The following is a 14,547-nucleotide window of genomic DNA, read 5'->3' as shown; positions in this document are numbered from 1 at the left end:
TGACTTTTAACACTGTTACCATGAAGACCTCGTGTTCACGGTGATGGACACCAACACAGAAACAACATGGAAGTAAACCTGCATTGAATGTATGAATTTATACAAAATGAATTTGTGAGAGTTTTAGATTACACGTTTCATTTGCTTTCATTTTGTTAATTATAAAATGATGTCAGCCTGCTCTCCACATCCAGAGTCCTTCTGAAGTATTGTATGCAATCACCTGCTGAGCACGCTCCAGTGCATTTACTGATCCTGAAGGGTTTTAGTCGGACTACTGGAGGAAATGTTGAAAACAATGATGCACATATTTAAAGGAACAGTACGACATTTTGGGAAATAAACTTATTTGTGTTCTTGCCGAGAATCAGGTCAGTCTGTTAGCTTAGCTTAGCATAAAGGCTGGAGACAGAGGGAAAGAGCTGGCCTGACCCTGTCCAGAGGAAACACGATCTGCTCACCTACAAAGCTCATGAATTCATGTGTTGAGTCTCGAAGTGTAAAAACGATAATTATGGATTTTAAGGGGGGTTATGTGCCGGACTATGTCTTAGCCGGGTGCAGTGACTTTTGTGAGCTTTAAAGGTGCTGGTGGGCGGATTTTTCACAGCTTTGGACAAAACCAGGCTAGCTGTTTCCCCCCCCCCGTTTTTAGTCTTAATGATAAGCTAACTGGCTGCTAGCTGTAGCTTTTTATCCAGCGTACAAACATGAGTTATCGATCTCACCTGAGCTCGAAAGTGAATAAGTGCATTTCCCAAAACGTCGACGTGTTCCTTTAAACTGGATCGGACGGTGTCACGGGCTCATGAGACCTGGCAACCCTGTGACGCATTACGGGAAAAAAAGAAGCAAAATGTGAACAATCTGAAATTAGCTGAATGGTTGAAATTAAGAATAGCGGGGCAGCTTTTAAGCGCCTTTAAAATGTATTTGAGTGACAAAAGTAAAACTTTTTTAAAAAACATTGTCTGCCTTTTGTGTAAAATCTTTCTCAGTTGAAGAGTTTTCTTGTAAAGAAACAAAGGGGCTCCGTTTATTTCTGCACTTTTGTCTGAGTTCAGTGACTTTAAAGGTTTTTTATCTCCATGGTAACAGAGGAGACTCCACATCACCTACACTCACCACACCTCCTCTTCTTCAGCTGACTTTGTAACTCGTATTTATTTTCTCTCACCGTCCGGCCACATCACTGTAAACGTCTGTTTGTGCCAAATGTAACAGATTACTTGAAATCACACTGTTTGATTTTAATAAATTGTGCCAGCAATGGCAGAGACACTCGTGTAAAAGACATTCAAGAGATTCCTCAGCTCGTCATATTTGAGGGATGTATTTATTTTTCATATGTTGTTGTATGTTTTATAGTTTTCAATAAACACAGATGATAGTCCCTGTGGAACAGAGCTGTTGGAGGTTTTATTTTCTAAAACTTGTACAGTCACGTCTGACAAAATGACTTCAGAATCAACGCAGCAGGCTGTCAATCAGTATAAATCAACACTGTTGAGTAACTCGTACAGGAAGCATCTCAGCTGATATGTATTTACATGAAACTACAGTTTGGGCGTCCTCTGACCTTCATCTTCAGTTGACTTTGATTATTACAGCAGGAAGCCTCCTGAGCAGCAGCAGCAGCAGCTTTTGCCCTGGGGTTTGCCTCTCAGGTTAGATGTCAGAACTGCACATGAAACAAAACCAAGGCAGCAGAAGAAAGTGCTGTTTCCAGTAAAGATGTAAATACAACATTATCCATCATTAAGTATCAGGGCTGAGTTACAGTCAGTTTACAGTCAGACCGAAGAGTGATTCACAAAGCATTTCAGTGCTGAAACTCGCTCCTGAGTCCTGACTCGCCTCAAATGACGCTCTTTACAAGTTATTTATCGTTGTGTTTCTGACACATCGACACAACCTGCAGCAGCTGACTGACGGGACCTCCAACTTCTCAGACTGAGGAGCTACTTTCAGCGCTAACATGCTTTATGAAAAAAAACAAAAAAGGTAGGATGGAGTTTCTCCGAACTCGGACTGTTAGGAGCTCCTTTCAATCTCAGGAAGTTTTGTGAAACTCTCAAAGCACAAACCAAATCTTCGTTGCAGAAGAAGTAGTCATACCCCTCTCTCATTTCCTGGCTCTCGCTACACTCAAATATCAAATTAAAAAGCAACAATAATCTTCACAAAACTAAAGAGAAAATAGGTGATTAAGTTTCTACGCCTTCATTTCGGTTGTAAAATATTTCCAAGTAGATTTTAGTGCACATTCAAAGGCAGACGTGGACGTGAGTCTGTCCTCACAGCTGACTCTTGGAACGTCTGATGGCGTTCCTGATGAACTCAAACAGATCCACATGTGAAGCACTGGATCTGTTCTGAGCGTCACAGTAGTCCTCCAGAAGTTTCCACAGTTTCGCTGTGAAGGAGCGATTAGAAAAGTGAACAGACCAAAACTAGAAACAAGCAACATTTGAACTATTTCCTGTCCTGAAAACTCACCAACTGTAATCTCCTCTGTGACCAGCAGGTGGTACATCTGCTCCAGGCCTCGCTTCAGCGCTTCGTCGTTGAAGGTGAAGTAGGCCAGTCCTCTCTTTGCCTTCGCTGCTGCCATCAGCTGGATCACAGCTGGACATGAACACAAGAGCAGCATCAGTTCTCCGGTGATAAACCGGTGGACTGACGGACGGATGCCAGTAAAAGTCTAAAAGTACCTTTGAGTTTTGGGTCTCCATTGAACGCTCCACAGCCCCACTTGCCCGTGGCGATGTCTGGCTCGTTGGATCCTTGACCCTTAAATCCACAGTATGCCTTCAAGGACACAATGAAATCATGTAAAAATGAAACATACTATAACAACTCATATGACAACAACAGACATGCTGTATGTATGAAAAGACCAGACAGGTGATACTTTTCTTACCGTCAACAAATCAACAGTGAATTTATCAACTAACAGTTTTATTTTGTGTAGAATCATTAAAGATTAAAGAGAATCAACTCTGGCGAGCAGCTGTTGGAGGAAATGACTGAACCTTTTTAAACAAGAAACTATATATTTGTGATTCACGTCTCCAGCAGGAACCAATGGGCTGCGAGCTGAGAGCCACAGACAGGAAGTGAGACAGGACTGACTATCTGTCCTTTTAAAGTACTCATGCAAAGAGAAACTTTACTATCGATGAACAGTGTTCAATAAAGAATAAATAAAGAGTAATAAAGGTCAAAATCACAGCTATGAAACTTATTTCAGAATCGATCCAACCAAAACATTTTTATACCGTTTTATATTGTAGAGAGCAAATACTAACAGACCCTGGTGTGATTCACACGTACTGTGGGGAAAAAAGACAGACCAAAGATCAAGACGATATATTATTGACATATTATTAACAATTTTATTTGGTCTGGCAGTCGATTCATTTCATTACATGTTCGTTTCATGTAGAAAATGTTGTTGTGATGGTGCATTTTTCTATATATTATATATATATTTGATTGGGTCAAAAAATTAAAAACACACACAAAGGAAGACCTCACCTTGTCGAGTTCCCGTGTGACCTTCCTCATATTGTACTGGTCCCGTCTGTTCTTGAAGTTCACGGCGTCGATGGCTAAGACCTGCCTCTGCAGCCGATTCCACTTATCTCTACAAACATCGACTCAAGCGTGTGAGAAAACCAAACGCATTCAAGTTTAAGGTACACAAAGAGGCTGCTCATACCTGTCCAGGGTGTCTTCATGAGGGCCCGCCCACTCAAAGGTGTCACCAAATCCAGAGCAACAGCTGAACTGCTGAGAGCCTGGCACACAATTAAAACATCATGTGGCTGCTGTCGTCCTGTGTTTTAATAATATTAATAATGAAACCCATGAAAAGACGAACACCGACAGCCTGTCAGTCCGTCTCTCAGTCCTGTTTATATATAGTTTCTATATAGTTTCATGTTTAAAAAGGCTCAGTCATTCCCTCAAACAGCTGCTCGCTGGAGTTTTTATCAAACTAACAGGAGGAAATAGTGCATTTGTTGGGGACTATTTCCAGCGGCGGATGAATCCACATGTGGCGCTCTAGTGAGTGTTTGTGGCAGCAGGACGGTGTGTGTGTGTGTGTGTGTGTGTGTGTGTGTGTGTGACTGAGTCAAGATAAACTACAGTGTGTGTGTTCATGGTGATGAAGGAAACAACAGTGAGGCTCACTGATGAGTTTTAATAATAATAATAATAAGAAGAAGAAGAAGCAGATATATCAGGCTGTGATAAACACACAATACTTGTTCGTAGATAGATTCACTGCTGGTTTTGGTCTTTTCATGGGATTTGACAGAATCTTACCAGACAACATTCATAGTGTTATGAGTACTCATTCACACACAGAAACCTGTTGGTATTTTTTAGTCTCTAAAATGTTGGAAAATAGTGAAAAATGTCTAATTCCCCAAAGCTCAAGCCGACCAACAGTCTGTCTGTTGATGAACAATAACTAATCCATCGATCGACTCTGCCGTACCTGTAATGATCAGACACTCGTTGTCGTCGAGTTTCTCAGTGAAGAGCCGGGAAACAATCAGCTCTGGATTCAGGAGGAACAGGATCTCTTCCTGCACCAGACCAGAGCCCAGAACACCTCCACCTAGCCAGCTGGAAGCGAAATCCACCTGCACGCACAAGAAGGAAGTTTAAACTGGATTCTGGACTACAGACAAGCTGTGTGTGTGTGTGTGTGTGGGGGGGGGGGGGGGGGGGGGGGGGGGCAGTTCTTACCTGCAGCATGCCTTTACCTTCAGTCTCGATGCTGCCCCGTGATGTGACGTGCAGTTTAGGCATCTTCTTCTTACAGCTGCCACAAAAAGACAAATACTTTGCAGAACTGATGACATCCAATCAGCCTCAGCTGGTCTTTGTGTTTACTGCTAATTGACAAATGTTAGCATGCTAACACGCTAAACTAAGAACCAGCTTAAGATCCGCATGTTAGCATTGTCATTTTAATGCTAATGAGTTCCCTGAAATATCAAACTGTTTTCTGAACAGACTCAGATAATCGTAGTAATAAATAAATAAATAAAGTAGAATAAAAAGGAAGCACTTAAGTACAGTACAATTTGATTTATTTTATCTTATATTACTGGAATTGTTTAAATTAATTTTATTATATAATGTGATCCATTTTATCAGATGTTATATTTGATTTTATAACAATAGTTAATATAGTTGCACTTCTATATATAAAGATTATTATTATTATTATTATTACTTTTTCCAGTTGGATGCGCCCGTCTCTCTGAGGGAGCGCCTCTCAAACGTCACCAGTCCTCTCGGTTTAATCCCTGCAGACACAACAACAGTCACAGATCTTCACCGATGTCTCACACACAGGAGGAAGAGGAGGTTTAGCATCAACTTACGCTCGTCTGTCACCACATTGAAGTAATGCATGATGGCCCGCAGCTTCTCTTTCTTCCGTTTTGACCAGTTTCCAAACAGACTACATGCAGAACGAGAAGTAAGAGTTAACTTACAGACAGTACTCCTATCAGATATGTCCCACTGTGGGACTGATGTCTCCTGACCTGGTGAAGTTGATGGTGGGGTAGTTGCAGTACTCTGCGTTGGAAGCGGAGGTGTTGCGGTGAGGGAAGGTGCAGAAAAATGCGTTGGCAAGCAGGCAGGATATCTGAATTTGTGACAGAGTGATGGCTGCAGTTTGTCCCCTCTGAAGCAGCGGGATGGCCTGAAAACATGGACACACACTTGGTCACCATCACCATCAGTAGAACAGCAGCACTGTGGAGTCACTGGATCCAGCGAGTCTCATACCTTCTTCACATCATCAGGCAGCGTCAAGGCCAACGCAGCGATCTTTGGAAACAGTGTGCCGAAGTAGTTTTCTTGTTTGGGGACACACTGGAAAGGAAATACGATCATTTCTTGTCATTTTCTGACACAAAAGTGATGATTCAATGATTTGAAGTAAACACGAGGACACTGACCTTCACAAAGCTGGAGAGGGCGTCAAAGGACCACTGACCTTTATACTTCGGGTTATATTTGATGATGGCTTCCTAGTGAGAGTTTGAAAGAGTCAAGGTGAACATTTAATCTTCCTCGGAGACAAATCAGAATCAGAAACAGGTTTATGGCCAAGCAGGTTTTCACATACAAGGAATTTGATTGGGTGCTTTGGTGCATAAAGGTCACAATTAAGTACAAGAATCATAAGAATAATAAAACACAAACGTACAATAAAAAGTGTGTAAAATACATCAAAAGAGCTGCACAGTGTTCAACACGAAGAGGATGGAATATAAACACTGTGCAATGTGTGAAAATAACCGACCAAAAAGACAATATTAGTGTAAAAATGCTAAATGTCCAACGTACCTCCACATCAGTAACACTCACTGTCTTCTTCTTGGCCAGAGCGCTCAGCTGGTTTTTGATCACATCCCACCTCCAAACCGACGTGTTTTGCTGACGACAGAAAAGATTCATTTAATAACAACATATTAACAACATAAACTATTTACCCAAATAAAACTGTGTGAATATCACACTGCTGTAAATACTTGTAATACTTGAATATGTTTCATTAGATGATTTGACATGTATGCTACTTTCTACAACATGGGAGCCTTTGATGTCCTATATCGGACTGGATCTCTATTATTCTTACTACAAGGCTCATGTAGAATGGAAGTTTCGTTAAGTTTGTTTATTTTACATGTAATTGTCACGCGCTCTCTCCTCTCTCCCTCTCAGGGGCTCCTGGTTGGTGGTGATCAGTGGTTGGCCCTCCCCCCACTATTTAAGCAAAGGCTGAAGGAGAAGCAGCCTTCTGGCGGCCTCAGTGTTCAGTTCCTTTTGCTCCTTCTGTTCAGGATGGAGGTCTGGTAGTCCAGTTTTCGCGGCTTGTTGTTTGTTAGTTTAGTTTTCCCATTTCTTTATTTTACCGGTGGAAACTCTGTAAATCAGGGGGCCCATTGTGTGGTCGGCCCAGACTTTCATTCTTCAGTTATGTTTGGCCAGGCCTCCAGACTCCCATAGTTCAGGGTGGAGCCAAATATTTTGTGTTTGTGGCCGTAACAGTAATGCCTGAGCTGTGTGTGTGTATTTGGGGAGGGGGGGGGGGGTGTTGTGTGCTGTTCTTTCCTGGAAAATCAATAAACATATTTGAAGAAAAAAAACTTTGCCCTCACAAGCAAATCTGATCATCACACATTGAAATGAATGGATTTCACCACAAAATGCTGCCACTTTAAATGCCGATGTGACTTTGCTGACTTCATCAGTCTATTGTTACACTACATTTTCCTGGATGTATATATTATCCTGTAATTGCCAGTTGTGGCCGCAGTACCGGCTGTTCAGCAAAAGCCACATGGGCTCGCTTTAAAGCAAATACTGTGTGAGGTTCAGGAACAATAAAATAAATCATTAATTTCCCCTTTGGTCCAGTCAACAAGAAAGTGAACGGTGAACAGTGAGAGCTTGGTGGATGAGAATCTGTGAATGTCCACATATAATCATTTAGCTTGTGAGCAGACACTGATGTATTCTGCTGTGGTATCCAGGCTTCTCATTATGATTAATTAGACTGCAACGACACAGATCTACATCAACATATCAGGTGAACTGCCTCAAACAAACCCGTGTCACTCCAGTCTTCTTGATCATGAAACTCGATGGTGAACACGGCATTTTCACAAAGTTACTCAGCCACATGTCTTCCCCTTTCTGGGGCTGAAGTCCTTCTCCACAGTTGAAAAAATCCACCTGAGTAAAAAACAATAGTCATATTCAATTGCTTTTTACACTGCAAGAATATGTGCTGTGTGTGGTACAGAGAGCGGTGGAAGAAGTACTCACATCCTTTATTTAAGTAAAAGTACCAATACCATTGTACTTAGGCTTAATAAATAAATAACACATTGTTAAAGATTAAACCAGTGGTTTCCAACATTTTTGGTCTTTGGTCCCTTACAAAATAGCAGTCTGCAGTTGGGCCACATAGACATTTCCCATCTAAACTTCTCACATGGTTTCATTTAAATAACTTATTTACAAATGATTCAATATTTCAGAAAATAAAGCAGCAATTAGAGAAACATCCAAAAACTGAAAACAGATGTATCACAACTGTGTTTTTTCTTCTTTCCTCAACCATTAATCATCTCATGACCCCTCAGATTTAACTGGTGAACCTGAAGGAGGCCTCACCCCTAGGTTGGGAACCACGGACTAAACTAGCTAACTGTATATAAAGCAGTTAAACTAGCTAACTGTGTATAAAGTAGTTAAACTAGCTAACTGTGTATAAAGTAGTTAAACTAGCTAACTGTATGTAAAGTAGTTAAACTAGCTAACTGTATATGAAGTAGTTAAACTAGCTAACTGTATGTAAAGTAGTTAAACTAGCTAACTGTATGTAAAGTAGTTAAACTAGCTAACTGTATATGAAGTAGTTAAACTAGCTAACTGTATATAAAGTAGTTAAACTAGCTAACTGTATGTAAAGTAGTTAAACTAGCTAACTGTATATAAAGTAGTTAAACTAGCTAACTGTATATATAGTAGATAAACTAGCTAACTGTATATAAAGTAGTTAAACTAGCTAACTGTATATAAAGTAGTTAAACTAGCTCCACCTCGAGCAGCTACAACAGTAAATGCTGCTCTAACATTGATGCATCAGTATTAATAATCTAATAATGTCAGATAGAATCAGATATCAGTCACAGGAGACATTTTACTGCATTTTTACTGAGTACTTTTACTTTTGATACTTTAAGTATATCTTGCTAATAATACTTGGATGGAGTATTTTTACATTGTTGCATTGGTACTTTTACTTAGGTGAAGGAGGTGAAGTAGTTAACTACTTCTACTCCACTACATGAAGTGGAGTATGGAAATACTCATGTAGAGTACAGGTACCTCAAATGTACTCCATTTCAATACTTGAGTAAATGGTAAAGGTACTGAGTTACTTTCCACCACTGGAGACAGAGAGAAGAAACACTCTTACATCGATGAGGACGGTGTGCGTCCTGCTGAAGCTCAGGTGTTCCAGCTCGTTGGGGCACTGCGACAGCAGCTTCATATCATCCAGTCGACAACATGATGAAGGGCTGTCCTCACTCGGCATCCTCACCAGCTCACCCTCCACTGCCTGTGTAGGACTCACATCCCAGGTCCTACTGGAGGGTCCGGAGGAAGAGGTGGAGCATGCGGCCTGACTTGAGCCGTCTTTGCTGTCGTGCTCTCTTTCACGCTCGGGTTTTTCCTCGTGACCCTTTTCAGAGCGGCCAGGATGAAGCACCTCCGTCATCAGGGAGCTGTCGTTACGTTTGTTCCCGCTGGCCATCTCTGGGGGGTTTCAGAGACAGGACAGGACATTAAGTGAAAGAGTGTCATTGTGACTCCATGATTCTTCAGAGAAGCAGGATGAACGGGTCGGAATTAGTACAAAAAACACAGAATACAGCTGAGGCTGATGGGGATGTCACTAGTTCTGCAGCTGTTTGGCCATAAAGTAAAGCACTGCACAAGATAAACTTTAAGATGCAAAGTCTGTGTAAACCTTTGTGCCAACCCATCCAGTAGATGTTGGGATATTTCACAGAATAAGTGAAAACTGTGAGCGTCCAAGGATCACCAAAGTCATTAAAATTCATCCTGTGGCAACTATGAATGTGTGTTTCAAGTCTCAAGGTAAATCCATCCATCAGCTGTCAAAATATTTCACTAAAAAACTAAAATGTCTACCTCATGGTGGCGCTGGAGGAAAAGTCAGAGGATTACTGAAGTCAGTAGGATTCATCCTCTGAGGACCATGAATGTCTGTACAACATTTCATGGCAATCCATTAAATAGTTAAGATATTTCAGTCTGGACCAAAGTGTTGCATGGCTACAAATACAGTAGGTGATATGCAAAACAGCCAATTCATCATAACTGGTAGTTCTGATTAATGTTCTATAATAGTGGTTCCTAACCTGATATAGATCTGAGGGGTCCCTGCTGCAACCTTCTTACAAAGTAGTTTTTACTTTAGTTATTTTCTTAAAACAACTGAAGATGAACACACTCACTCCTGGTGTTTTTGTGTGTTATCGTGGCTGGCTGGAGGCGCTCAGGCTGGAGCGACGCAGGGATTCACGAGATGTCACTGAACTCGACAGCAGCTCCAAGAATGAGTTCACTTGTTCTGCAAGAAATCAGAAAAACAGAAGAGTGAGACATCAATCATCCACTCCGGCCTGCAGAAAACGTCTAACCGGGCAAAATACAGTACATTTACTCTAGTACTGTACTCAACTTAAGTTTTGAGGTACTTTACTTGAGTATTTTTTTTATTTTTATATATATATAACTGATCTCAGAACTTCACAAGTGACCCAGCGTTTTAAAGTAATTTAGCTCCACCTTCAGCAACTGCAACATTAAAGTGAAGCATATTCTGATGCTAATACTTGTACTTGAGTAAAATGTTGAATGCAGTATTTCTACTCTGTGGTATTGCTAATTTTACTTCTGAGTACTTCTTCCACCACTGGTGAGCGCAGACAGACATACATACGTATTTTTTTCACGTAAGTAAAGTATGTGAGTACTTCTCCCGGTATGTAAACGCAGTAGAGTAGTAGAAGTACTTCCCCTACATCCCGGTCAGTAGTACTCAGGGTTTGGCCTGATCTCCACCACAAACACTGTCCTCTGAAACCTGTCTTTACGCACGAGATAGACTAAATCACTGGCACCACGTGTGTCCAGGACTCTCACCTTTCACCACAGAGACGCCGAGTGTGTTCAGATCCAACCTCCGTGTCACTAATCGCACCGTTCATCGATGAAAACGCAGTCGAGACTGACGGACAGCCGGACTAAAGTTTACTTTCACTTTGAGCGAAAACGAAAGTAAACACAAGTGCGCAGCTTCTGCAGCGGTGAAACTACAGTTTAGACTTCCATTAAAGGCGCAGAAGAAGAAGAAGAAGAAACTTTACCTCCTGACTATTCAACATGAGTCCTGTAGGGAACTGTAGAAACCTCATTATAAAGTCATTATTGTAGAAGTACTACTACTACTACTGATGTACTAATGATACTCTTCATTTCATTCAAAACCTATAAAAACAGTCTAATCACAGATAACTGCCAGATTAGGATTACATCACAAAGCCAAACCAAGTACAAGTACATTTACTTAAGTACTGAATTTCAGGTGTTCAGAGTATTTTATGCTAGTTTATACTTCTACTCCACTAAATTTGATTGGTAGGGTATAAAATACAAAAATGCAGTACATTGTTATAGATTAGTTTACCTAACAGTATACAGTGTAGTAAATGGCTCCACCTCTACCGGATAAAACATTAAAATAATACAATACAATATTCTGCATGGAGTACTTTTGATTCTTGAGTAATACCTTAGTATTATTTCGGTTTTTGAACACAAGGTGGCAGCAGTGAGCCAGATATGACTTGTGAGCAACAGGGTTTCCACAAAACCACCAAAAATAATGTTATTATTGTCTTATCATTTCAATATGAAAGTTATACAAGATAATAATAGTAATAATAACTTTTCAGATTAATCTTTTACATACTACACATATAATCATCTTAAAAATGGGTTAGGATTATATACTGATACAGATCAAACTTCTCACCAGTAAACAAAATAGTTCCCATTTCCTCCATCTTAACCAACATTTACATGCTGCTTACTCATCAAGTGCTGTGTTGATCATCATAATGTGACACTGACGGGGTAGAATCTGCTTGCATGAGTGCCTTTACTTTTGTACTTTGAGTACATTTAGCTGATAATACTTTTATAAGACTTTTACATGTAAAAGAGTATTTTTATAATGTAGTATTGCTACTTTTACTTAAACGATCTGATACCTTAACTCAGAGTACCTGCTGATATAGTGTATAGTATATATACAATTTGCTAGTTTTAACTACTTTAGACACAGTTAGCTAACTAGTTTAGTCCAGTGGATAAATGTAAGGGTTGAGAAAGTTCTGATACACAACATTTGTATTCTTTTGTTTTTGACTTTTCTCTAATCTTTGCTTTTTGGGGGGAATATTATTAATTCGATAATTTGACCTATTTGGGTCTCGTCCATCATAAGCTGGACATTACTTTTTTGTAGATCACAAGCCAAAAAGGTTGGAAACCACTGCTTTTAAACAATGTGTTGTACTTCATCAGCTCATTATATGTTTTTAATGTAAAATCTGTTAAATACTATGCTGTAAAAAGTACAATACTTCCCTCTGAAATGTAGCGGAGTAGTATAAAGTAAGCGCAAAATGGAAATAGTTGAGTAAAGTGCAGTACTCGAGTAAATGTATTCAGTTAATTTCTACCACTGCATGCTGGAGCCTATCTAAGGATTTACAGTAACTGCAGTAACGTTTGGATCAACGCTCCTACATGAAGTTTCAGATGAGGAGCCTCGAACATTTCATTTACTCGGCTGTGTCGTTTCTGCAGAGATCAGAATAGAAGTGAAAGCTGAGTCCGTGGCACCAGATGGTCGTAGGAGTTGCTTGTGAAAAAAGATGAAAATCAGAGGTCGAAGGACAGAAGGATGATTGGAGTTCACGCTAATTGCGAAAAAACTCCTCTCAACCAGTGAAGCAGGAGTAAAAATACTCCACTGCACCATCAGATCGACCCGATGGAGGGTCATGCAGATGGCCAAGCTGGATAAAGAGAGAGCCAGAGCAGTGGTGGAGGTAAAGGTCGCAACACCATGACGAGTAAAAGTCCTACATTCAAAATGTTACTTTCGTAAAGTACTATTTGCGCATAAAGTACCAAAAGTGACAGTAATATTATTACTGATGCATTCACATGTAAGTAGCATTTTACTGTTGTATTTGGTTGGTGTTTTATATTACTGCAACACATTGTTGGGTACTCTAATCTTTCCCAAAGCATCATATTTTATAAATGAATAAATGAGTTTTCATCTGTACAGTAACTAGTACCTGTCAGAGCAGTAAAAAGTACTGTAGTGGAGTATGAAGTATAACGTAGCTTGAGATGAGAATACTCACATTTATACAGTACTTGAGTTGATCTATAGATTCATTTAGTACTGTAGTCGATCGACAAAAAATTTATTGATAATCGATTAATAATTGCAGTAATTTTTCAAGCAAAAATACCCAACGTTCTCTACTGTAGTTTCAGCTAGATGGCAAATCAATAATCTTTAGGTTTTGGACTGTTGATCGGACCAAACAAGCTATTTGAAGACATCAGCTTTGGCTTCAGGAAATTGTACATTTTATAGACTAAAAGATGAATCGATTAATTGAGAAAATGAACAGCAGATTAATCGATAATGAGAGGAATACTTCAGTAGATGTACTGATGCAGGGGGACGTCATTGAGGACAGCAGGGTGAAAATGAGGATTTGGTATGGTTTGAGAAGACAGTGGAGTTATGGAATAGCTGGGGGGGGCATGTCATGTGTTCTTGTGATGATAGTCATGTGTGCTGCTACCCCCCAGCTGCACACACTATACAGTATGTGTGGCCGTGTTTCACCCGCATGAAACGTTATGTGTCTGACAGGAAACAGCGGTTTAAATATGCTTGGGGAGCGAAAGGGTGGAGGACCTCACTCACTCAGTCATCCTGCGTCTGCGAGTGTTATTCTGGGTCAGCCATTTCCCTGGAATGTTCTGCCTCCTGCCAAAGAGAAGTCACTACAATGGTATGCACACATAACACTGCAGAAACACAGGGATGACTTAAAAAGGCCTGAAAGTGAGGAGACAGACGCCGTGTAAATGTGTCTCCCCCCCCCGAGTGTAACTGTGACCGATGTTTCTGCTCGTGTTTGACGCGGTGGCAGCACATATGCCTCCTCTCTTCAGCACTATTATGCTTGAATATTCAAAAGTAACACCGACAGTTATGAAATAGGTGTGTGCAATATGGTGAGCCATCTGCATAACACCCCCACGAGCATAATCACCGGGATGAACAGTTTTAGAGAAGGGAAAGCAGGGATGCCACCTTTTCTGTCCCCTTCCATATTCATATATGCTCACAATCTATTTATAATATTGTCATCCTGATCGTCCGACACTGTAATCTTATTTTGATCTAAACACAACATCTATTTCCTGTCAGTCCGTCCTGGGAGAGGGATCCCTCCTCTGTTGCTCTTCCTGAGCTTTCTTCCATTTTTTTCCCCGTTAAATGTTTTTTTTTTTCTTTTTTTGTGGAGTGTTTCCTTATCTGAATCGAGTGTCTACGGATGGAGGGTGTTGTATGCTGCAAAGATTGTAAAGCCACCTGAGGCACATTTGTGATTTGTGATATTGGGCTATATAAATAATACTGACTCGCCTACACAAAAAATACAGGAGTGAGATGAACCACATTCTTAAAATCTGAGAGTGCAGCCAGCTTTGTTTTTATTCTCACTAGTCTTTGATTTCAGTTGTTCCCTCTTTGTCTCCTTACCCCCCCCCCTCCACCCCTCCCTCTTTTATTTTCTTCTC

The 14,547-nt window shown here is 40.5% G+C and overlaps 1 protein-coding gene across 1 annotated transcript; it reads right to left on the bottom strand.

Annotated features, from left to right (window-relative positions):
• Window positions 1-1,317: 1,317 nt before the first annotated feature.
• On the bottom strand, window positions 1,318-10,013 carry pargl (poly (ADP-ribose) glycohydrolase, like). The gene is made up of 16 exons (XM_070924912.1): window positions 9,999-10,013; window positions 9,029-9,369; window positions 7,651-7,776; window positions 6,385-6,474; window positions 5,994-6,065; window positions 5,821-5,907; window positions 5,574-5,734; window positions 5,409-5,488; window positions 5,258-5,330; window positions 4,765-4,840; window positions 4,511-4,658; window positions 3,725-3,803; window positions 3,541-3,649; window positions 2,715-2,811; window positions 2,500-2,628; window positions 1,318-2,416 (listed from the first exon to the last, which is right to left on the bottom strand). The coding sequence occupies exons 2-16, from the start codon at window positions 9,365-9,367 to the stop codon at window positions 2,298-2,300; spliced, it is 1,785 nt and encodes a 594-aa protein (XP_070781013.1). The 5' UTR covers window positions 9,368-9,369; window positions 9,999-10,013; the 3' UTR covers window positions 1,318-2,297.
• Between the last annotated feature and the right edge of the window lie 4,534 nt (window positions 10,014-14,547).

This window comes from Enoplosus armatus, chromosome 18 (genome assembly GCF_043641665.1).
Source record: "Enoplosus armatus isolate fEnoArm2 chromosome 18, fEnoArm2.hap1, whole genome shotgun sequence".
NCBI lineage: Eukaryota > Metazoa > Chordata > Actinopteri > Centrarchiformes > Enoplosidae > Enoplosus > Enoplosus armatus.
This window is presented reverse-complemented; position numbering and strand designations above follow the sequence as displayed.

What these genes read in the sequence shown, in the direction of transcription:
- pargl (XM_070924912.1), bottom strand. Translation starts at nt 9,367, where the DNA reads ATGGCCAGCGGGAACAAACGTAACGACAGCTCCCTGATGACGGAGGTG. An exon ending in TGCCTGATGATGTGAAGAAG is followed by an intron (nt 5,735 to 5,820) that starts GTATGAGACTCG and finishes CCATGTTTTCAG; the next exon opens with GCCATCCCGCTGCTTCAGAG. An exon ending in CATGAAGACACCCTGGACAG is followed by an intron (nt 3,650 to 3,724) that starts GTATGAGCAGCC and finishes CGATGTTTGTAG; the next exon opens with AGATAAGTGGAATCGGCTGC.